This window comes from Cibotium barometz, chromosome 18, assembly GCF_041138505.1.
Source record: "Cibotium barometz isolate CiBa-2024 chromosome 18, ASM4113850v1, whole genome shotgun sequence".
NCBI classification, from domain to species: Eukaryota; Viridiplantae; Streptophyta; class Polypodiopsida; order Cyatheales; family Cibotiaceae; genus Cibotium; species Cibotium barometz.
The window spans coordinates 43108174-43132277 of NC_141063.1; the positions used below are offsets into that span (position 1 = coordinate 43108174).

The window sequence follows — 24104 nt, forward strand, 5'->3', positions numbered from 1 at the left end:
AGCTGAGGGGCCAGTCTCTAGTACCGAGCCTGGGGAGGAGCAGAAGATACTCCTGGCGGAGTCCAGGGAAGCAAACTGTAACATGAAAAAGGCGCTCTCCCTGCTCCGCCGCTGCTGGGTCAAATCCATGCTGCCAAGGTCTGAAGAAAGCCCGAGCACCCCTGATGTCAAGGGGACTCATGGCAAGGACCTTGGCAACACTCTGGGCGGCCTCGAACTCGATCTGGTAATGTCCACGGCCCAATAGCTGTACGTCCAGGATCTTGCCCACATCTGCAAGAAGGCGGGCCTGAAGAAGATCCCGGATCTCCCCTCTGCTGGGGCGAGTGCCGACTATACGGCAGATGGTGGAATGTGCCTGGAGGCGTTTCACCTCTGCGGCGAGGCTCGCTTCCTCTTCTGGCGAAAGAGAAAGCCTGATGGGGGTATCCTCAAGGGCGGTCGAGGGGGCTGCAGAAGAGTCCCTCTGAGGTGGGGCGGGAGGAGCCTCCATCAGAGTCTGAAGCTGTGGCGAAGGCGGAGCGAATGCGATACCTGCAAGAACTAAGCTGTACGCGAAGGGCGGAGAGGGAAGGCGGGAGGATTAAAAAAAAAAGAAGGATCCCCAGGGGGCGGAAAAAACAGCAAGAAGGGGGGGGGGGGGGGGGGGGGCGGGAGCAGCGCGAAAGGAGAGGCAGTGGGGGGGGAGAGGGCTGGCGGGGGGGGGGGGGACGGGGCGCTGACGAGGGGAGGGGGTGCGAAGGCGAACTGAAGGGGGGGGGGGACGCGATGGCGAGAAGAAGGGGGGGGGCGCATAAGCGCTGGCAGGCCGGGGGGGGGAAGGGGACAGGGCGCGAGGGAGGGATGGTGAGGGGCGAGCAGCGCGAGCAGGGGGGGTGACGGCGGGAGCTTCAACGAGCCTTTTTTCTTGAACCTTGCATCTAAATCTGATCATTCTGTTGGTTCTTCTACTTTGAAAGCTCTGCAATAAACGATTTATTATGTCCTTCCATTATGCTTTCGGGTTTTCTCCTGTGCCCCGTTTCAATGCTCCTAGTGTTGTGAACTTCGAGCCGGTATGTAGAAGGTTATGTTCTCAAGTGTCAAGTTTGTCAAGCAAATAAAGCTGAACCCTTTAGACATGCTGGGTTGTTGCATCGTTTGCAAATCCCACGTAATAAATGGGAAAGTTTTCCATGGATTTTATTACCGGATTGCCAAGAACACATCAAGGCCACGATTCTATTTGGGTTGTGGTAGATCACTTGACAAAAATGGCTAGATTTTTACCCACACGGAAGACCATTACAGCTACACAATTAGCAAGGTAGTTTATCGAGCAATTGTTTAGACTGTACGGGTTACCGCACGACATAGTCAGTGATAGGGACTCTAAGTTTACGAGTGATTTTTGGAAACTTGTTTTTGAGAAGTTGGAAACAACTTTGAATTTGAGTTCCTCAGATCATCCTCAATCTGATGGCGAGACTGAAAGAGTGAATCAGATTTTGGAGAATATGCTTCGAGCATATGTATCCAAAAGGCAGAGTTCATGGGAGGATTATCTTCCTATGTTAGAATTTGCATATAACAGTACTAAGCATACGAGTACAGGTTTTAGTCCTTTCATGCTTATGTATGGTTTTCAACCTAGATCACCTGTTACAGTGGGATTCTCAGGACTTCAGCATGATACAGCATGTAATTTTTTGCAAGATATGCAAGAAATGTTACAAGTTGGGAAGAAATCTATTAGAAGTGCTTAAGACCGAGAGAGATTTTATGCTAATAGACATCGTTCACCAGGAGAGTTCTCTCAAGGAACGATGGTGTATTTGCGAGTTCCGAAAGATTCTGAGACTTTATGGATAGGTCGATCTCCGAAATTATCCGTGGTCCATTTCGTATTACACGACGGATTGGTTCAGTCGCATATGAATTGGATTTGCCTTCTCACGTTAAAGTTCATCCTGTATTTCATGCCAGTAGACTTAAGGAAGTACTGGGTGAAACAGACCAGTTAGTTACTCCTCAAGAAATCATAGATGTCGAGGACATGACATTTGTTCCACACAAACCTGAAAAGATTCTTGGATTTCGTGAAAGAAGATTGCATAATACGCTTATCACAGAATACAAGATCAAGTGGAAGGATCGTGTTGAGGAGGACGCTACATGGGAGACATTGACTACTCTTCAGAGAGATTACCCTGGCTTTCTAGTGAGCTCAGGAGTGAGCTCTTAGAGGAAGGAGAGTATGTCATGTGCACAGTGTGTATCTACCGTGTGCTACACGCACACAAGACTAGCTTCGAGGTTGGGGAAGCTTGGAGCTAGGCAGCCTGATTGGCGAGCTGAGTTAGGGATAGACTAACGGGCGGGCACCCAAGTATGGACAGGCGGGCACCCAAGTGTGGACGCCCGATGACCGACCAAGAGCCTATAAAAGGGTGGCCAAGATTAGTCATTAGTGATATAGAGTCTCGCGTGTCTTTGTGAGAGCTCTATGGTCAGGAGCCTGGATCTAGTGCAAACATGCACCTGCTTCATGAAGCCAAGGCCGATAGCAGTCTCGAGGCCCGCAAGGGTACCTTCATGGCAGTATGGGATGTTACGAGGTAGAGATTGGTCGGTACGTCCATCTAGTTAGCTCAGCTCGTGGCTCGGTGGGGACAGCCAAGACTTGTGGGCTTGCCCACGGCTATCAAGGTTGGGAGGTGAGTCAGGCCTGCACCCCCTTCATGTTTGTATGGTTTGTTTGCAGGTTTCGAGTCTTGTACCAGGAGCGTTCTACAAGGAGATCCTATGGGGATTTGACATTATTAGAGGAAACATCTATATGACATGGAATTAAGGCAGAGCAATACTAAAAGAACTCAGCACAAGCGTTAGCTGAAAATTTGTTGAAATCACAGCCAGGACTTTCTCTGTAGAAAGGGAAATATCCTGTTCAACTGGGCCATACAAGGTCAGTTTCATGGACCTTACAACTTCAGAGAAGACAACTTGGTTGAAAAGTGAATAAACCCCAATGCACCATCTTTAAGCATCGTAGCCTCTAGCCCCACCGTAGCAAGGTTCTAAACTCACTCGGAAGCGCGGCTCTCATCATTTCATGATCACTTCAAGAACATCCAGAAGAGCAACTGCCAAGCTTCACTGGACAGAGAAGGACGTTGCCACCAACCTCAATTTTCTGCTATCATCCTTCCACTTACTTCTAGGTGCTGTGACTCCCAACACGAAAACCTGCACCAATGACAAAATTAGTCTACAGTCGCCAAGCCTCAAATCTTCCTACAGGATTCGAAGACAGTGGCCTTTGCACACAAAGTTGTACAAAGTAAAATAAGCATGATAAAAACCAGGATTGACCACCCCACTTACCTTTCCACTTGAAGCACCTGCTTCTATGGCAATGTAATTGTCTCCCGTTGCAAATTCATAATAATAATACGTCCTGACAATTCACAGCAAGGATAATGAGATTCTTTAATTAAATTGGCATTCAAAATCCTCCAATTTTAGTACAGTTGAAAATGCAATAAAAATACTCCTAAGCTGTTCACGATACAATCTTTCAAAATATAGTTTCCTCTAACTGCAAGTCCAAGCATTGACACCAATGCCTTAAAAGCTATCCGCTAGTTCACATATATTACTAGCACATATTCAAGTTAGTCTTTAACAACCAACCTGTTCAAATCTTCATCTGAGTTCTTGATGGTCCGTGCAGCATACAACTTTGCACCAACTATCAAAGAAAGGCCAACAAGCGTCAGAGAGCGTTAAGGTGTGTGTGCCATGGAAAGATGGTAGCCTAGTTATCCCCACCATAACATATTCAAAGAAACTCAGCCTCTGGCCATACAAAAAAAGGCACCTGGAACAAAAATATTGGCAGCATCTCGTAATGATCCCAGATCCGTCATGTCTTTGACCTGAGAAAATAAAAAATAAAAAATCCTACTGTTAGATGTTTCGACTCTTAATGACATGCTTGCTTAGCAGACAAACAACACCCAACCCCCCCCCAACCCATTTATTCCTACTGACCGCCAGAAACGTAAGCTTCAGCTGTGAGGACTGCCGTATCACAACACTCAGCACCTCTGACCTGAAAACACAAGACGGTTACCATAAAATTACAAAAGGGACCATGTAGCTGTTACAGATGGGTTTGTAAGCAAAGCATACTGTGATAAAGCTCATACTTTCTGTAGTTTCAGATGTTATTGTGCTGATTAGAATCTCAACCTGTCAGAGGAAGCGAAGCGCGCAGCAAAAGGTTTTGGCTTAGCTTTATTTCCATACAAAGGCCCCTCAACATAGTCCTGAAAAATGGTTGAAACCAGGTGCAAAAGTTTAGTCTCCATGGTCATGAGTACAAGTTAAAATGATGCCCTCAGATCTCACAAGTAAACTCTCTCTCTCTCTCTCTCTCTCTCTCTCTCTCTCTCTCATTAACACAGCCAAGATTGTTGATATCCTTTAGGCAGTCAATGAAACTGAAGGGTACCAAGGTGTGGATTGCAGCTCACCACAGTGAAGTAAAAAAGCAAGGTGTGGATTGCAGATGGCCTCACCACAGTAAATATGCATCAAACTTGCTAAAGTTCGTGCAGTGCGTAAGGAGGGCCAATGGACCGTTTTCAGTGATGGAAAAAAATTTTGTGGATATCAATGCAATCAGCCTCCTCAGCAGTCATGGCTATTCACCTTGCAGATCTCTGCAGCTCAGAAGGCAGCCTACTCGTGCACAGATCCTGCTCAGGTGTGCAAGTACCAACCACCCATAGTAGAAGTGAAATGCATTTCAATCCTTGGAATCCATACGAAATATTTTATAAGTGTTTTTTTCACCCTCATTTGTTTATAATGCAGTTTGGAGCCCTATCTGATAGCAACCACTAACGTATAATGATTAAAGTCCTAAGTTTGAAGTATGACTGAATAATGAATCATGACTCATGAGTACATCTTCAATCTTGGGCCTTGGCACCGCAAGCGTGGCAACTCCTGTTACCAGCAACATGTAACATCTTGCACATGGCACTTCAAACTTAGGATTTTGACATGTTTTACAGTATAATATTGTTCATTTTGTGTATGTTCTATTACTCTACAGAGTCTGCCTAACATTCCCCCCTTAGTGGTTATGTGCATATGTCTAGAAAACCCAACCCGTGTCAACAAGTTGGGCTTCATCTTTCTTGTACTTCTCTGAGGTTTAGTTAGCAGTTTCATCTCCAGCTTCTGTCTTCTTGTTGACAAGCCGCTTCCAACACTCATTGATGTAGTGTCCAGCCAAGCAGGTACAATGGTCGGAACGGCATGTACAGTGGCTGGTACACCATACAGCACGTATAGCCCTCAAAACAGCAGGTACAATGGTTGTATAGCAGTACAGAATCTGGTACAGTAGGTACAGCCCTCAAAACAGCAGGTACAGTCCTCAAAACAACAAGTACAATGGCTGTGTAGCAGGTACAGCCCTCCAATCAGCCCATATAGCAGGTACAAGGGCTGGTACAACACTTAGGGCAACGGATACAAGAAGTACAGCCTGGTACAGCCATCAAGAGGCTAAAGTAGTAGAGAAACCTTATGTAGAGGGGAGTGAAGGAGTGCAGGAACTCTCCACAAGTAGTAGTTGACGATAATACGGGCAACCAACATGGAGGCTAATTTGGAGGAAGAGGATGGGCACCCAATAAGTGAAAGGTGACCTCCCAAATGGCAACGGGCGGGTGTGGGCACTAAGCAAGCATGCACGAGTCCTCTCTCTCTCTCTCTCTCTCTCTCTCTCTCCAAGCTTGGTTGCCACCTCCTCTGCACACAAGCTCTCCATCGTTTTTGCTCATATAGGAGGCTATACTCATCCATTTGCAAAATAGAGCACATATCTGTGATCCTCATCAGAAGGGCGACTTGCTACACCCCTCCATGCCTGATTTCCAACTGCTTCGATTGGGCGACCTGAACAATTGCCATGTCATCATCCAGTTGATGTTGTACAGCCTCCCTGTGCTACCCTTGATCAGCCCTTGCTACTAGCTGGCCTATTTTGAGCTGATCGAGCCCTTTCAACAGCTGGTCAAATTATTTTAGGGCTGTTCCGGGCGTCCATAGTGCCTATTTGTGCTTGTGGGCGGCACCTAGGACCAGTCCATTGATGTTTATGTGATAGGAATTCATCTACAACTCGACCGCTCCTTGGTTTTGTGGCCTCTAGTGCTAGTTCTTCATTTTCAGCGTTCCTATTATTGTGAGGCTGCAATCCAGGTGCTAGTACGGGCACACCAATGATGCGTGTGGACCCGGAACACCAGTTTCAAGATTACTTCTCTCCACTGAGAGGTGGGGAGCTGCTTGAAAGGCTCTACATCAACAGAATCATCACCGAATATACTGTTTAGTACATGCTTTCATATTTCTAATTCATGGCAAATCTGGCTTAAGAGCCCATGGAACACAGTACAAAATAAAACACTCGGTATTGAGAAGAGGCGTGTAAACCGGGCTCGAGCCTTCAGAGAAAACCAAAGGGCAGTGTGAAACAAACACTCGCACACAAAAACACTTCAACACCTTTGAGGACCAAGAAAAGGAAAACAAACAGGGGGAGCTAGAGTGCTCCTGCAAACAGTACACGGACACCGATTGGCCCCAAAACGCAGTGGCGCCCCTTGCAGTATTTCTTTAATTGATTATATAAGCTTTGATTACAATAAGGCTAGAAAACTCAGCCGTCACATTAGAACTCCTGAAGCCAGACCCTGCATCATGGCTTCTTGTCCACTCGGCATCCACAAACAAATCCAACCATTGTTCTCATCAAAAGACTCTCGCACATTGAGTTTGCATACAAAAGCTTTCTCCCATGATCAAGGCTGCCACAACCATCCATAGCCTCTCACCCTATGAACAGCATCACACCCTAACACATCCAGTCCTTCTGCATCACAGCACAGACTCCCAAACTGTCTCCCAAAAGAGAACTCGCATCACAGCACAACATACCATATAGTCGACACACCTGTACCAACCCTCTACCTTCCAAGGGCACTATCCATCTCTGTCATGGATTCCTTGTCCCCTGTCGAATCAATAGCAAGGCTGTACCAAACATGTGTCCATTCTTGCACCTTCAGCCTGTATGTGACCTATCTCCTGGAAAACCATAAACACATGCTTCCACATGAAACAAAGACCTATTTTAGCAAGCATCGAGTGACGTGTTCCCATGAAACATCTGGTCTAGCCCAGCATGAAACCCATGTCCTGTCTCAACTTGAAAACATTCTCGGCACATACTCAAATGTCGTGCCAACACAACACACAAACAAAAGATAGAGCTCTTACTGAATATGTCTAGCTGTATTTCTGCCCCACAACTATGTTACATAGGCTTGCCCAAAACTGCACGTTCCTCTCTTCCTTCCAAGCCGGAAGAAAGCAATCTGCTCCATGGGTATGCACCCATGAGAGCTTGTGTCGCTCCCATGCCAAGAAACATAACCAGGTGACCTTGTACTTGCAACCAATAACCCATGTACATAGTATACTTGCAGCCAAGCAAAACAGCCCATAAACAGTCTCAAAACATCCCTGTTGCAAGGACGATCAGCACACTTGTGCACCTCTGTCCAGCAACCACCTATGGGTGAAAGGAGCTATACACTACAATCCAACTGAAGTCTCATATGCGCTGCCAAAGGCCTGCATGGTCTTCTGTAGTGTTATCCTCCTGCGGACCAGCCCTATGACCATCTGCGCAAGCAATCCCTGCGTGTACCTCTGCAGTCCCTGGCCGCCTGACTGTTTGCGAGGGAGAGAGAAAGAGAGTTCTGCCCGACTGAACCTCCTGCTGCCCGCCTACAGTTCTGTGCTGCTTTCCACGAAAGAGGAAGATGCATGCTGCAGCCCTGCTTTCCAGTCCAGCCACGTGCAGTCCAGCCCTCCTGTTTACAAGAGAGAGAAAACGTAGGCAGTTCAGCCCTCCGCCTTTTTACGAATAGAAAGGCGCCTACTTCAGCCTGCCAGTCCCTCTTGTGAAAAGCACATGCGTGGCCCCCCCCATAATAGCTTATGGGCCACGATCCCCTTTAAAGCTAAGGGGTTCTATTATTTTTAAGGCTTTTAAAAAAACTTTTTGTCCCCTCCCCCCACATGGGGTTGTGAAAAAGGGACCTTTATAAAACCTTGAGTCCTTTTTGACTTCCAAACCGATTCCATTCACACTGTCCACCATGTCCCCATGCACACCTGCATACTGTCCAGAGAAAAACACAAGGTCGTGACATAACCCCCTCTTGAAAAATAGCAAGCGTCCTCGATTGCACTCAATGGCACAGTAAGGCATCTTATGAGCAAAAATGCCCCATATGACAAAAGTAATGGCCCTCAAGTGCATCTGGGTGATAAAACAATCATCCTCCACAATATGGCCAGATCGTCACGTGAAAGTGACAAACAACTCTTGCTTGTTCCTTCAAAACCTAGAGCAAAAGTCTAAAAGCAAGTGGACACGTAACCTGTGTTAGCCAAAAACAAAACCATGCATCATTCTACATATGACACACATATGCATGACACATATATGCATTCGCAAACAATATGCTCTACCTACTCTAAAGTAACAGTCTAAGGGCTGCTCGCAAGCCTTACGCCCATGGGCATCCCGCAGGACCCACGACTGGTGGTACAACATGAGCATATGAAAGCACTCAATGCATCGAAACAATACATCCACTAAGTACTTCCATATGTTTCATGGCCATCCCGCAAGAGTCACACCCAGTGGTGCATCCATGAATATAATAAAGTACTTGATGTATCATACCAACAGACATGCATCACACAACACAATCCAGAGTATTATCCAATGTATTCTCAATGGTACCAGGATCGAATGGCACCAGAATACAATAATACCTAAAAAAGTGTATGCATGTATGCATGTATGCATACATGCACAAATAGAGTTCGCTCCATATACGTATGAACCAAACCAACTCTAGGACTACTCGCAAGACTTACGCCCTCCATAGAGTCTCGAAGTAGTGTTAGCTCAGGTTGCTGCAGACTTTGAGCTCAACCAAACCATGCCATTCCAAAGGAGACCAACTCCACAAATAGCATCATCTCAATATCCAATTGACCAACACCCTAGTCAAGAACAGCCAGAACCATATGACAAAGATCAACATCCCAATCTTCCTCAATCATAATTTAGTTCCAAAGGCAAAAACCATCTCTGTTAACCATAAGTGTAGACAGAGTTTTCCATAGTTGCAGTTATAGTTCAAGGTGCGGCCGACAATGAACCATACCCAACAATATCATAGAAGTCCCATAAGCAGATGTACTATCAGCCCTAGTTCGGGTGAATACAAAGATGCCACCAAGCGACTCCTAGATGACAACTGAGCCTATCTGTAACAAGGGAGCGGAGGTGCTACCCCCCTCTTGAGCATCAGGCAAAGCTCCAGACCTACGCTCTGCTGAACCTGAATGAGCCGTCGCAGGAGTCGGCTCCAACTCAAAGGCATCAAGATAAAGCTGCAATACCTGAGGTGAATCTGCTACGTCACCCTCCTCCATCCACTTCGCATCCATCGGTGAACAATTCTTGAAATTCACAAGATAGCGACCGGAAACTTTACCTCGTACCTTTCTTTCCTTATGTGCCAGTATCTGCTCGAGAATAAGAACTTCATCAAGTTCCTCCACTTCCGTCTGAGCCTCATCTGATACATCCTCGAGCACCCAAAACTTGCTTGCACTCCACCCAAGTGGTAAGCACAAGTCCCTAATGAAGCTTAGTAGACCACCACTGCTAAACATAGAAAGAAACTGTCTTCCGAACCCATGAAGCCTCCGTGAAGATACCACTAGTGACAAAGTGTTGAAAGCCATAGCCTTGAACAGTCATGCATCCATCCTGAAGATAGCATCTTGCTTTTGTTTGTTTTCTGAGGTCTTTTACTTGCTGGCAAAGCTTGATCGGTAGTCTCCCCATCTGCATGGACTTGACCTTCTTTATGTACTTGAAAACCCTTTGGAGTGCTCGAAGCTCGATGGGTCTGCTGCCTATTTCAAGCATTAATATAGAGTAAGGTGTAGTGGTTTTGACTCCTAGGTGTCTTGTGAGGAACGCCTTTTGCATCTTCTCAATGTCATTCCATGTTGATGGTGAGATACGTCCACCCCATACCTCTACTCCGTAAGCACAGTTTGTACGACATAAGCATCAAATAAGATACGTCTGATGTGCCATCTCCTGATGTTACTGTTGCTGCAATCATTCTCAAAGCGGTAATATTTCCCCCATCCAGCATCAATCCTTCTTTGTATGCACTGATTCCATCTGTGGTTTGCTGGAATATCAACTCCCAAATATTTAAATGAGTGCACCATTTCAATTTGCTGACCATTGTACATAATATCTGGAGCTTTGGTAGGCTACAGTGTTTTCACTACCATTATTTTGGTTTTGTCAACATTTACTGCAAGACCACTTTCCTTGCAGAAATTTTGAAGCGTGTGCATCATTCGCTCCATGTTTTCTGCTGTGTATGAGAAGAACACTACATCATCTGCATATAATAGCAGTAATATTGTGTTTTCCAAGAGTTTGGGGCCTTCAATCTGTTCAGCAGATGCTGTTTGCTTGATCATCTCTTCCAGCCTGTCAATGCATAAACCAAACAATGTTGGTGACAACGGGTAGCCCTGTTTAACACCCATGTTGCTGTGGAAAATGGACGACATCCCATTTGTGGAAAACTCAACTGTCACGGTAGAACTCCTGAAGCCTGCAAGACCCTGCATCATGGCTTCTTGTCCACTCGGCATCCACAAACAAATCCAGCCATTGTTCTCATCAAAAGACTCTCACACATTGAGTCTACATACAGAAGCTTTCTCCCATGATCAGGGCTGCCACAACCATCCATAGCCTCTCACCCTATGAACAGCATCACACCCTGACACATCCAGTGCTTCTGCATCACAGCAGAGACTCCCAAACTATCTCCCAAAAGAGAACTCGCATCATAGCACAGCATACCATACAGTCGACACAAATGTACCAACCCTCTCTATCTTCCAAGGACACTATCCATCTCTCTCATGGATTCCTTGTCAGTAGCAAGGCTGTACCAAACATGTGTCCATTCCTGCACCTTATGCCTGCATGTGACCTATCTCCTGGAGTCCTGGAGAACCATAAACACATGCTTCCACATGAAACAAAGACCTGTTTCAGCAAGCATCGGGTGACCTGTTCCCATGAAACATCTGGTCTAGCCAAGCATGAAACCCATGTCATGTTTCCACTTGAAAACATTCTCGGCACATACTCAAGTGTCCTGCCAACACAACACACAAACAAAAGATAGAGCTCTTACTGAATATGTCTAGCTGTATTTCTGCCCCACAACTATGTTGTCATGTGCATCATAGATGCCATGGACATCTTCAGGGCTACATCCAAAAGAGGCAGCCAGATAAAGAGAAGAACCAGAATTTAGGAACCTCAGGTGTAGCATCTGTGGTGGACTTGGAGCAGGGCAAATTGGGATCATGGAGGGGTGATGCAGTCGGCTGGCAGCCAGAAAGGACTGTCGGCTGACATCAGCAGTGCCAGAGATGTGTCGGCTGCAGGACAGGTGGTGTCAGCTGCCCATAGACGTGGTCGGCTGAACCAGCAAATAGGAGCAGCAGCACGCGCGAGGAGGAGGACCAGTCGGATGAATTAAATAGCATTTAAGGCATTTATGACTGGCCGACCAGCAGTCGGCCAGTTCCCCATGTATTCCAAGGGCTATAAATAGGCCCACTTGCTCATCATTGAACTCATTCACTCCCTCTAGGGGTTTGAGTCATTAGTGTAACGGGAGGCGGACGCGTGTATTGGAATCGTATAATTGTGAACAAGATTCTGAGCACTTAACACTTGAGCATTACAACCACAAAGCTGAAAATGACAGTACACCACATAAAGGGGCCGATGATAGGCTGACCCCCCCCCTTTAGGTTATATTACCAAAAGAGTCTGCAAGTACAAGTTTACGGGTGCCTGGGGATTCACCACCAGCCTGCACCTGATTCTTCCAAATACATCATGAATGAATACATTTCAAACAAGAGAATCTGTAGGTACATCCGCCCTACACACAGGTACATCCGCCCTGCACAAGCCTCTTCACAGGTACATCCGCCCTGCACAAGAGTATCACAATCCTCACAGGTACTCCGCCCTGCACAAGATGTAAATGGATCTTTAGGCCCTGTTTCCACGCGAGAAACTGATCCAGAAACCTGTGTTCTCCGCGAGCAAGTGTTCCCAATGCTTGCCCTAAACACCTGGTACACCAAGAATCCTTGAGACACATCCATGCTCACATATTCCATTGCTGTCCGGCCTGTTTTATGCAATAACCAGTCCAAAACAGCAACTTTCCATCGCGAGAATTCCACCTGTAAAGGGTCCTACAGCCCTGTGGAGGTCCCTAGAGCTGTCCTGTACTGTCCAAGTTGGCTTTGGACACCTGTAACCAGCCCAAAACTCGCAATAACCAGAAATTACAGGTCTGAAATTTACCAACCAGCCCTTTAGAAGAGTGTGGGGATCGATATCCAAGCTTGTGTGAGTCCGGGAAGCAAGCAACCAGCCCTGTAGCAACTCCCAAAGCTTCAACCAGCTCTCCAATGTGTTGAGTTATGAATAAAAACAGCCCAAATGACCTCTTGAAGGAGGCGCCTTTCTCCAGTGCCACCTATGGGGCTTGGTGGGTTCACATACAGGCTGACAAGTGTCCCCATAAGGTGTCCAGGTAGGTGTCCAGCCCATAGTGCTCCATTTGTCCTGTTTGTATAAGTTTAGGTCCAACCAAATGGGAAATGGCCATAAGCTGTCCGGACTTCATTAATTTTGGTCCAACCAAATGCGAACGCATTATAAGTTGTCCGGCCACTTATTAATGAGTGTGGACCTGCAAACCAATAAACTTTAGTAGTAAATGAAATAAGCTGTAAATTGAGTGTGGACGCACTTACCACCTGCAAAACCCATAAGCCCACAGTTTTAGGCCCAAGCAGGAGTGCACACACGTGTCCACAAGGTGCCCGGGCGTCCCCGGTCCCTCGGACTTCACAAGCCAAAATAACAAGCATTGTCCAGGCAGCAAGACAATGTCACGCAAAGTAAAATAAAGTTATGGCATGCATCATTTATGCATTGTGCACATGTAAACTTGGAGAACCACCTATCATCATTCTTGTACTTGACAATATTCCGCCTGCCATCATAACACACCATGTGTGCATGGCCGGAATCCACACGGGCACCGCCCGAAAGTCCACAAATGTCCTGCCATGTCCTTGGACTCATATGCATCCACTCATATGATCCATACACATACCCAAGTATAATACATACATGCATCCGCATGTTTCTAGGCCTCACACGCATCCGCATGTCCCTAGAATATAGGGATTTGTGACATCCCCCCGGCTTCTAATCAGTTGACCGCAACTGAAAAGCCTCCAGATAGGCCTTCAAAAGATCTGGGTAATCCTCGAAGTAGGCCTCATCCATTCATTTCGCATCCAAAGCTGAATAATTCTTGAACTTCACAAGGTACCTACGAACAAGTTTGCCTCCCGCAAGCTTTCGTTCCTTGTGAAAAACAATCTGTTCAGGTTGAAGAATCTCTTCCAGCTCATCCACCTCGGGTGGGTCTTCCAAAACCGGCTCAAACAGTGTCGGTCCCACATAAGGCCTCAATAGGCTCACATGAAAAGCATTATGCATGTTCCAATGATCTGGGAGTACAAGCCGAAATGCAACATCATTGATCTTCTCCAAGATCTGAAAAGGTCCATAATACCTGTTGGAAAGCTTAGGGTACTTTCCCTCTTTCCCTGGCCTCTTCCGAAGGCGTGCCTTTTCAAATTTCAGCAAGACCCAATCACCTTGTTTAAATTGTACATCCCTTCTATGCTTATCAGCTGCCTTTTTATTCTTAGTTTGAGACCTCTCTATGGCTGTCCGTACCTGTGCAAATGCAGTATCCAAGTCTCTGACATACTCATCTGCTGCAAAAATCTCATCCTTTGTACGAAGGATGGGTGGTAGTACCACCTTGCCATAGATAATCTCAAAGGGCGCCTTGCCCGTAGAAGTATGTACCGTATTGTTGTAGGCAAACTCCACAAGTGGCAAATACTTCTCCCAATCCGATTTACGGTCGGATACATAAGATTTCAGCAAGTCGAGGACGGCTGAATTTGCTATTTCACTTTGCCCATCTGTCTGTGGATGGTAAGCTGATGAGAAGTTCAACTTTGTACCCATATTGTCAAACAATGCGCGCCAAAATAAGCTTGTGGTTCTAGGATCTCTATCCCCCACAATAGATTTAGGCATGCCATGGTGTTTGAATATCTGTGCCAAAAACATCCTAGCCATATGATCTGGCTTTATTGTCTTGCGCACGGGAATGAAATGTGCCTGCTTGCTAAACCTATCAATAATGGTCCAAATAGCATCATTTCCCTATGGCGTCCTTGGCAAATCCATAATGAAATCCATAGCAATGCTTTCCCATGGTTCATTTGGTATAGGCAAAGGCTGAAGCAATCCAAGTGCTTTATGTCGGTCAAACTTGACCTTTTGACATACCATACATTCACGTACATATGCTTCAATATCCTTGCGAATATGTGGCCAAAAGAAATACCTCTCCAAAGCTTGTGCTGTGGCCAAAATGCCTCTATGACCTGCATATGGAGGAGCATGGCACTCATCCATAACCTTATGGCGAAGGTTCTTTACCACACACATACGATTTTGCATCATGAGATATCCATCTCTTATGACATAAGATGGGACAGCAATACCCTCTTGCAAATCAGCCCATACATGTGCAAAATCCTCATCCAGATGATAAGTATTACGCATATCCGATAAGTCCTCATGGTATGCAACTGTAATAGCATGAACCTGTGGTCGTCTAGATAAGGCATCTGCCACCACATTCTTTTTCCCTGGAGTGTGTAAAATCTGAAAATGAAACATTGAGAGGAAATTTGCCCATCTCATATGCTTCTCTGAGAGCTTACTTTGAGTCAAAAAGTATCTCAAACTTTGATGATCAATTTTGACCATAAAATCAGCCCCTAAAAGATAGTGTTTCCAAATAGTGAGGGCATGAATTACAGCCAACAACTCCTTCTCATAAACCTGTAAGTGAAGCTCTACATGTTGCAAGCGTCTGCTCTCATAGGCAATGGCATGTCCTTCTTGGTTCAAAACAGCCCCTATGCAGTCTCCACTTGCATCACATTCCACGACAAAAGGTTTGTGCAAATCCGGAATAATGAGTACCGGTCCCGAGATGATTGCACTCTTCAACTTTTGAAAGGCATCTCTCTCTTCTTGTGTCCATTTAAAGATTGCTTTCTTCTTCGTTAAGTCATGTAACGGAGCGGCAATGAAAGCAAAATGCTTGACTAACCTCCTGTAGTAAGCACATAAACCAAGGAAGCTCCTCACTTCATGGACTGATTTCAGCTCTGGCCATTCTTGCATGGTTTGTATTTTTGCGGGATCCATGCGCACACCATCCTTTGATACAATGTGACCAAGAAAGTGAATTTCTGGGAGGAAGAATTCACTCTTTTTTGCATTTATGTAGAGCTGACTTTCCTTAAGCTCTTTAAACACAATAGCCAGGTGCTCACGATGTTGGGCTTCATTCTTTGAGAATACAATAATGTCATCAAAGAATATACCTGTGAACTTTCTATGCTTTCTGAACACCCTGTCCATCATCCTGTTGAAGGTAGCGGGTGCATTTGTAAGGCCAAAAGGCACCACCAAAAACTCACAAAGACCAAAGGCTGTCCTGAATGCAGTCTTGTGTACATCTTGAGGTGCCACTCTCACTTGATGATACCCACTCTTGAGGTCTATTCGGCTGAAACATGCCGAACCTTCAAGCTTGTCCAAGATGTCGTCAATGCGCGGAATGGGAAACCGATTCTTGATGGTTATCTTATCGAGGGCACGGTAATCAACACACATCCTGTAAGTACCATCCTTCTTTCGAACAAGAAGTACGGGCGAGCAATATGGCGAGGAACTAGGCCGAATCAAACCCTTTTCCAAAAGTTCATTCACCTGTGCCATAATCTCTTCTTGTTGACTAGCACTCACCCTGTATGGTGGCCTATTAGGTGGAGAGCTACCGGGAATTAGATCTATGCAATGATCTTCCGGCCTCTCTGGTGGCAACCTTGCTGGCAAAGCATTCGCAAAACAATCTTTGAACTCATTCAAAAAGTCAAGCTTGTCTTGATCTAATGTACTAACATCAACACTAGAATGTTCAATGGTATCACGTACAAAAACCAAGTAAGAACAAGCTGATTTCTTTATTGCCTTATTAATTTGTACATGGCTTACAAGAGGTATGGTACTTCCAATAGTACCAACATCTATAGAGTGCTCACGGCCTCTATGTACAAAGCTGATTTTCTTCTCTTTGTAAGCCTTAATAGGCTCTAAACGGTGATGCCAGGGCATCCCCAACAAAACATCACAACCTGTAAGAGGAGCCACTAAAAAGCTCTCATAGTCGAGGTAGTCCTGTATATGTACACGGAGCTTACCAATGACCGGAGTTACATCAACCTGTTTGCCCTCAAAGGCGGCATCTGCATTCATTTGCATTCCCATGTCTTCCACATTGAGACCTATGGCGGCAGCCATCTGTACGGATATAAAGTTATCTGTGGAAGGATAATCAAAAAGAAACAAAGCGGGCTGATCCTTCAATTTGCCCCAAGCCTTGCATATGACTCTACTCTTGGGCTCATGCCCTGTATTACCCTGCACATCGGGTACAACATTCACAAGAGGCTTTTGCACATTAGGCTCAGCATTCTTAGGATTCTGTGGGCATTTAGGATATATATGATCTTTACTGCCACACTTAAAGCATTTTCCAGCCTTCCTGTACTCTTCCAATTGCTGTTTTGAGAGCCCAAAATTGTGGCGTTTACCCCCCGGCTTCTTTTCGGAGTCATCCTTTGCATCTCGGCCATCTTTGGGAGCATTCTTAGGTGGCTGTCCACCCTTTTTCTGGTCATAACCAGCCCTGAATTTGCTCTTGTTTTGACCTGCAAATGGCTTATTTGTGGGAGCTTTTATGTGCAAGTTCTCCGCAATCATGGCTGAGTGTATAAGCTCTTGTATGGTCTTATTTGGGTACACTCCCAAGCTTTGTTGAATGATGTGATGAAGCCCCGATTCAAACTTTCTCTTCTTCTCGTCCTCTCCAATGTTCATGAAGGGAGTAACCTTGAGAAGGACTTTCCAAAACTTTGCTATGTATGAAGCAACGGACTCTCCCTCATCTTGGGACAGCCAGTCCCACTCCTTGCGTACATCCTTTGCAAAGTTTGGTGGTAAGAATTGATCATAAAACTGAATTTTGAAAGAAGACCAAGTTGGGGCAGCACTTCCATCAAGTATTTTTGCAAGCCACCAATCACTTGCCATATCCTTGAGATGCATTCCCACATGCCTGAGCATAGACTTTTCCGAAAAGTCTTCATTGCAAAAAGCTATCTCAAACTGTCTAATGAAAGCAAGTGCTTTGGTAGAGTCCATCCGTCCCTGAAAGTTTTCAAACTTTACATCCTTGTCACCGGACTTGAACTCTCGAGGCTTCTTCCTTCTATATGCATCCCTGTGTACATCCTGTTCATCTGCATGATGATGATGCCGCGATGAAGATTCACGATCCCTCTTCGTTCTCTCTTGAGCCACACTCTCCAAATGAGTGGAAAGCTCAACACGAGAACGGACATGTCTTCTTGGAGCAAAGCGGGAATGAGTAGAGGATCCCTCATCCTTACTCTTCTCTTGACCTGCATCAAGCCTAGCACCAGGGACTCTTGTCCTTTCAGCATTTGGCACTTGCTGTGCTCTTTCTGCTTGTTGTGCATCATGTGCATCACCACGGGCAGCCATGAGGGGTGGCTTCTTGAAAGCCAAACTACCATCTGCTTCGGTGTATACATCACCCTTAACCATTAGGTATGCAAGTGCAAGCTCTCGGGGTTTCTCAACATCCATTTCCTTTGCAATTGCTTCAAAAGTGACTTCATGGACCGAAGCCTTTGCCTTCGCAGCCAACACCCTTTGTACATCCGGGTCATTTTTCAATGACCTAAGCTCTTCGGTTTCAGCCCTATAGCGTCGCAGTTGACGCCTCAAAGATTCCAAATCAGAATGCATAGTGTCATGAGTACCTGCATCTCCATAGACATCATTGCCTGCAGCATCTCTTGCATCCTTTGTACCATGAAATTCACGGTCCTGTGTGTTCTCCACACTGTCAGAAATGTGGCTGTCCATGACACTCAAATCAGGTCACCACTTATGATTCCAAGCCTCAGACCGTTTTCCAATGAGGGGAAAAACTGAGCTCTGATACCAATGTAACGGGAGGCGGACGCGTGTATTGGAATCGTATAATTGTGAACAAGATTCTGAGCACTTAACACTTGAGCATTACAACCACAAAGCTGAAAATGACAGTACACCACATAAAGGTTGCATCCGTACGTACGTACGGATCGATCCGTACGTTTATTTTTTTTTAAAAACCCCTTTTTGACCTTCGCCGTGCGATTTTGGCCTTGTTTTGGAATTTCGCCTGTTTCGCCTACAGCGCTCTGTTTCGCTCCGTCTCTGCACACTGTGCACATTGCAACCAGGTAATTCACACGCTCTCTCGCTCATGGCCTTGGTCCCTCATGATGCATCTCTGTCTCGTACTGTACTCTCTCTCTCTCTCTCTCTCTCTCTCTCTCTCTCTCTCTCTCTCTCTCTCTCTGCCAATGTACTACATGATTAATCTCGTCTCTCTCTCACTCCCTCCCGAGTCCGAGGTCCCTCTCCCTCTCTCTCTCTCTCTCTCTTTCCTCCTTTGGAGTATGCTCTACGCTCTCCCTCTCTTTCTTCCTTTGGAGTATGTACTCTGCTCTAAGCTCTCTCTCTCTCTTTGTTTGTGTCACAGAGCTTCCAGGATCCAATATGCCGAAGCCATGCAACCCCTACTGGCAAGAGCACACGAATGTCATCCGTGTTATTAATACGCCGACCCAAGCTGGTTCTGGCACGCGTAGATGGCAGTGCAAGTATTGCAACTTCGAGCTCACGAGCACAATTTCTCGTGTCGTGATACACTTGACAGGTATTGGCACCACCGGCAATTGTGGTGGGTGCAAGCAGGTGCCGCAGGATATCAGAGACAAGCTCATTGCTGAGAATTCATCAACAGCAAAGGGTTCAAAGAAGGTAAGGGGCAACCAGCACACTCAAGATGCACTTCATGATGCGCTTGTGGGGGAGATGGGTGATTCTTCCACACAGGATAGCCAGTCTACAGGGGGCAGAAAGAGGGCCCGTGTCATGCAGGAGGGTGATGAGGATGATGATGCACATGTGCTGCAACAGAGTACTTTGCCTTCACGTGTGTCATCTCTTTCGTGGGTGAAAGAGAGACAAAAAGTGGCTGAGATGGAGATTGCAAGCACTCTTGTGGAGTGCAACATCTCCTTCAATGTACTGAGGACTGATCAATGGAAGAGAATGGTGAGGGCCATAGCAGAGGTTGGCTACACAGACTCGTGGTCCGGGGTGGAGTATAACAAAATGCGTACCACGATGCTTGAAGAGCAGAAAGCCTTGATAGACAAGGCATTGGTACCTGTCAAGGCAGGATGGCAGTCTTTTGGGTGCACCATCATATCTGATGGCTGGAGTGATATGCGTAGACGACACATTATCAATATTTTGGTGTCCTCATGTCTTGGCACATACTTCTTGCGGGCTGTGGATGCAGGAAAGGCAGGAGAATCCATCAGTGCTGAGTTTATTTATCACCACATCAGACAGGCAATTTTGGATGTTGGGCCAGAGAATGTGGTCCAAGTGGTGACAGACAATGCTTCAAATTGCAAGCGTATGGGTGAATTGGTCGAGGCAGAGTTTCCTCGCATTGCTTGGACTCCTTGTGCTGCACATTGCTTGGACCTGCTGATGGAGGATATTGGAAAGTTGCCATGGGTGCAACCTAATGTTGCAGATGCCATGAAGATTACTACATTTTTCCGAAAAAAACATCAGGCTTTGGCCATCTTCAGGAGCCATAGTGCACTTGATATGGTGCGACCCTCGAAGACCAGGTTTTCTTAAATGTTCTTGGTCTTGCAGAGGCTTTTTAGATTGTGGGACCCACTACTACAGACTGTGGTGGACCCGAAATGGAGGTTTATGCACCATGCACAGACAGAGGCCACTAGATACATTCAGCGGAAAGTGCTTGACGAGGCCTTTTGGACAGAGGTACAGAGCTTGACGGTGGCATTGCAGCCTATCCATGTCCTCCTCCGAATCACAGATATGGAGGGCTCTACTCTTGGACTGGTCTATCATCTCTTCATGGAGATGAAGCGCCATATTGCCACTTGTACGACATTGACGGAGTCTCAGTGAGTGTACACTTGGATATTGTTCTTGGTTGATTATATTAATATTAAATAATATGCACATTGCAACAATGAACAATATGTTTAAAGTTATATTATATAATGACTGTTGGAATGTTGGCTTGTCAATTTGTAGCCGTGGTGACATCCTGGCTATTGTAGAGCGGCGATGGACATTTATGAGCCGTCCCATTCATGGGATGGCTGCATTGCTTCATCCCTTCTACAAGAAGCCAGATCTGTTTAGTGAGAGCACTCTGCTCACGCAGAAAGACCAGTACATCAACATAATGTACGACGAGGATGAGCAACTTGAGGTTGATGCAGAGATGGTGAGTTTTATGAACAATCTAGGACCATCCTTTGCTAGAGCGGTGGTTTTGAGAGAGGAGGCGACAAAATTTCCTCTCACGTGGTGGCAGAGCTATGGAAGACAAGGTCTTCCAAAGCTGACTCATCTTGCTCTCCGAATCCTCTCGCAGGTACTCTTGACTCTTTCACAATTGCATCCATCTTTAAAGTTTGATTCATTAAGGGTTTTGACTCCGAAATCGTATCGTGATTCGTGATCGTAAGATTGTTCTGCTGGTGCTTGTGAGCGCAATTGGAGTGCCTACTCCTTGGTTCACACGAAGATCCACAATCGACTTAGTACCGCTCAGCTGGAGCGATTAGTGTATTGCCGAGCTAACATGAAGCTCGTGCGAGATTATCATGCTTTGAGGGCACCCAAGCAGGTATATTTAAGTTTTAATTGTCGTACGTCTTTTGACACATTTCAATATAAGTCATTTCTTGTGGTTCTGACTTGTCGGATTTTGCTTTTCCACAGGCAGATCCGACCCATGTGAAGATGGTGCCAACCTCTACTGAGGGCGACGTGGAGCAGCGTGTCAGAGACGAGCAGGCAGATATTATACGACTCCTTCATAGAGAGTTGGAGAGCATCGATCGTCGTGTCACAAGGTCACGCGCACGGGCTTTGGCGATACCTTTGCGTGAGGAGGCTGCAGATTCAGAGAGCGCTAGACGGAGGAGCATTCGTCGGGGGAAGCTGCCTGTTCGTACGCAGCGGACTCGGGCGAATGAGGCTGTCACTCTCATTCATACTCAGAGTGAGCCAGGAGATGATGATGTAGCACATGGATCTCATGATACATCTTTCACATCATCACATGTGCCCGTGATGGCAGAGCCTGAGTATGACGACGAGGGCAATGTCTTGACAGATGGGGACTTGCTCTCTTCTGGTGCATCGTCATCATCATCATCTGATGAGGAGTTTTGACTCTTAGATCATGTTTCATTGTGGAGTCTAGACTCTGGACTAGCCCTTATGGGCCTTTTGAGGACATTTCTATGATGTAGTGTTGCAGCTTGCTATGTAGTATGTGCATTGTATTCAGTTTGTTTTGAATCTTGATGCATTTGCAGCCTTTTGACATGGATGAGAGTCGAGACTTTTGTTGTGTGGACACTGATTCATCAGTTTATATAGAGCTAACTTCTAAGAGTGGTGATTGGTGATTGAAGATTGATCTCTGTCATCTGATTGAAAAATGGTTTTGGTATCTGATGTTTGATTTCTGAAGTAACAAGTTTTACAACATGCGGCAAGGGTTTTGTGATTACTAATCAAATGCGTATTAGCAAAGACCTTATTAGATTGTCTTGTAGGTCTCTCTCACAATTTAAAATGTATTTGGATCTTTTTATGTTTATTTTGATATGAAATGCCATATAGATTGATATTTTTTACAATGGTACGTATTTTTACGTACACAAAAATTTTATCTGTACGGAACAACGTACAAATACGTACCGTACATTACGTACAGTACGTACACATCAACCTTGATAGACTGACCCCCCCCTTTAGGTTATATTACCAAAAGAGTCTGCAAGTACAAGTTTACGGGTGCCTGGGGATTCACCACCAGCCTGCACCTGATTCTTCCAAATACATCATGAATGAATACATTTCAAACAAGAGAATCTGTAGGTACATCCGCCCTACACACAGGTACATCCGCCCTGCACAAGCCTCTTCACAGGTACATCCGCCCTGCACAAGAGTATCACAATCCTCACAGGTACTCCGCCCTGCACAAGATGTAAATGGATCTTTAGGCCCTGTTTCCACGCGAGAAACTGATCCAGAAACCTGTGTTCTCCGCGAGCAAGTGTTCCCAATGCTTGCCCTAAACACCTGGTACACCAAGAATCCTTGAGACACATCCATGCTCACATATTCCATTGCTGTCCGGCCTGTTTTATGCAATAACCAGTCCAAAACAGCAACTTTCCATCGCGAGAATTCCACCTGTAAAGGGTCCTACAGCCCTGTGGAGGTCCCTAGAGCTGTCCTGTACTGTCCAAGTTGGCTTTGGACACCTGTAACCAGCCCAAAACTCGCAATAACCAGAAATTACAGGTCTGAAATTTACCAACCAGCCCTTTAGAAGAGTGTGGGGATCGATATCCAAGCTTGTGTGAGTCCGGGAAGCAAGCAACCAGCCCTGTAGCAACTCCCAAAGCTTCAACCAGCTCTCCAATGTGTTGAGTTATGAATAAAAACAGCCCAAATGACCTCTTGAAGGAGGCGCCTTTCTCCAGTGCCACCTATGGGGCTTTGGGTTCACATACAGGCTGACAAGTGTCCCCATAAGGTGTCCAGGTAGGTGTCCAGCCCATAGTGCTCCATTTGTCCTGTTTGTATAAGTTTAGGTCCAACCAAATGGGAAATGGCCATAAGCTGTCCGGACTTCATTAATTTTGGTCCAACCAAATGCGAACGCATTATAAGTTGTCCCGCCACTTATTAATGAGTGTGGACCTGCAAACCAATAAACTTTAGTAGTAAATGAAATAAGCTGTAAATTGAGTGTGGACGCACTTACCACCTGCAAAACCCATAAGCCCACAGTTTTAGGCCCAAGCAGGAGTGCACACACGTGTCCACAAGGTGCCCGAGCGTCCCCGGTCCCTCGGACTTCACAAGCCAAAATAACAAGCATTGTCCAGGCAGCAAGACAATGTCACGCAAAGTAAAATAAAGTTATGGCATGCATCATTTATGCATTGTGCACATGTAAACTTGGAGAACCACCTATCATCATTCTTGTACTTGACAATATTCCGCCTGCCATCATAACACACCATGTGTGCATGGCCGGAATCCACACGGGCACCGCCCGAAAGTCCACAAATGTCCTGCCATGTCCTTGGACTCATATGCATCCACTCATATGATCCATACACATGCCCAGGTATAATACATACATGCATCCGCATGTTTCTAGGCCTCACACGCATCCGCATGTCCCTAGAATATAGGGATTTGTGACAATTAGGGGTCCCATAGGGGACAGATTTTGGTGTGTTACCACCTTTTATGTAAGGCAGCCCATGGCTGCAGATTTAGGTACCTTTTTGTACCATAGAATATACTGAATTTCCAGCACTTCTCTCTCTCTCTACTCTCTCTCTATATCTGCGTTTTTGCATCAGATGGTTTTCAAGAGTGTTTAGGGCTCAAAGAAGACTCCCAG

General features: G+C 45.9%; 3 protein-coding genes across 6 annotated transcripts in view; 2 read left to right on the plus strand and 1 right to left on the minus strand.

Annotated features, from left to right (window-relative positions):
• The window catches only part of LOC147629382 (tagatose-6-phosphate ketose/aldose isomerase, putative (Mog1/PsbP/DUF1795-like photosystem II reaction center PsbP family protein)), a 54389-nt gene that overhangs the window by 20078 nt on the left and 10207 nt on the right, over positions 1-24104 (minus strand). For all 3 annotated transcript variants that reach the window (XM_086812620.1, XM_086812622.1, XM_086812623.1), the window contains exons 2-7: positions 4237-4313; positions 4036-4096; positions 3863-3920; positions 3676-3733; positions 3367-3439; positions 3167-3228 (exon numbers count right to left, since the gene is read on the minus strand). In XM_086812620.1, the coding sequence (XP_086668746.1) occupies positions 3167-3228; positions 3367-3439; positions 3676-3733; positions 3863-3920; positions 4036-4096; positions 4237-4313 (389 nt within the window). The remainder of the gene's footprint in view (positions 1-3166; positions 3229-3366; positions 3440-3675; positions 3734-3862; positions 3921-4035; positions 4097-4236; positions 4314-24104) is intronic.
• On the plus strand, positions 19085-21997 carry LOC147629385 (uncharacterized). Of its 2 annotated transcripts, none has more exons than XM_086812618.1 (2): positions 19085-19360; positions 21386-21997. In XM_086812618.1, the coding sequence occupies exons 1-2, from the start codon at positions 19097-19099 to the stop codon at positions 21839-21841; spliced, it is 720 nt and encodes a 239-aa protein (XP_086668744.1). In that variant the 5' UTR covers positions 19085-19096; the 3' UTR covers positions 21842-21997. The 2 variants fall into 2 exon arrangements, with proteins under 2 accessions (XP_086668744.1, XP_086668745.1); XM_086812619.1 differs by lacking the exon at positions 19085-19360 and adding an exon at positions 21199-21290.
• LOC147629386 (uncharacterized) lies at positions 19415-21173 on the plus strand. Its single transcript, XM_086812663.1, has 3 exons — positions 19415-20230; positions 20279-20556; positions 20690-21173. Exons 1-3 carry the CDS (start codon positions 19415-19417, stop codon positions 21120-21122), a joined length of 1527 nt encoding a protein of 508 aa, XP_086668789.1. The 3' UTR covers positions 21123-21173.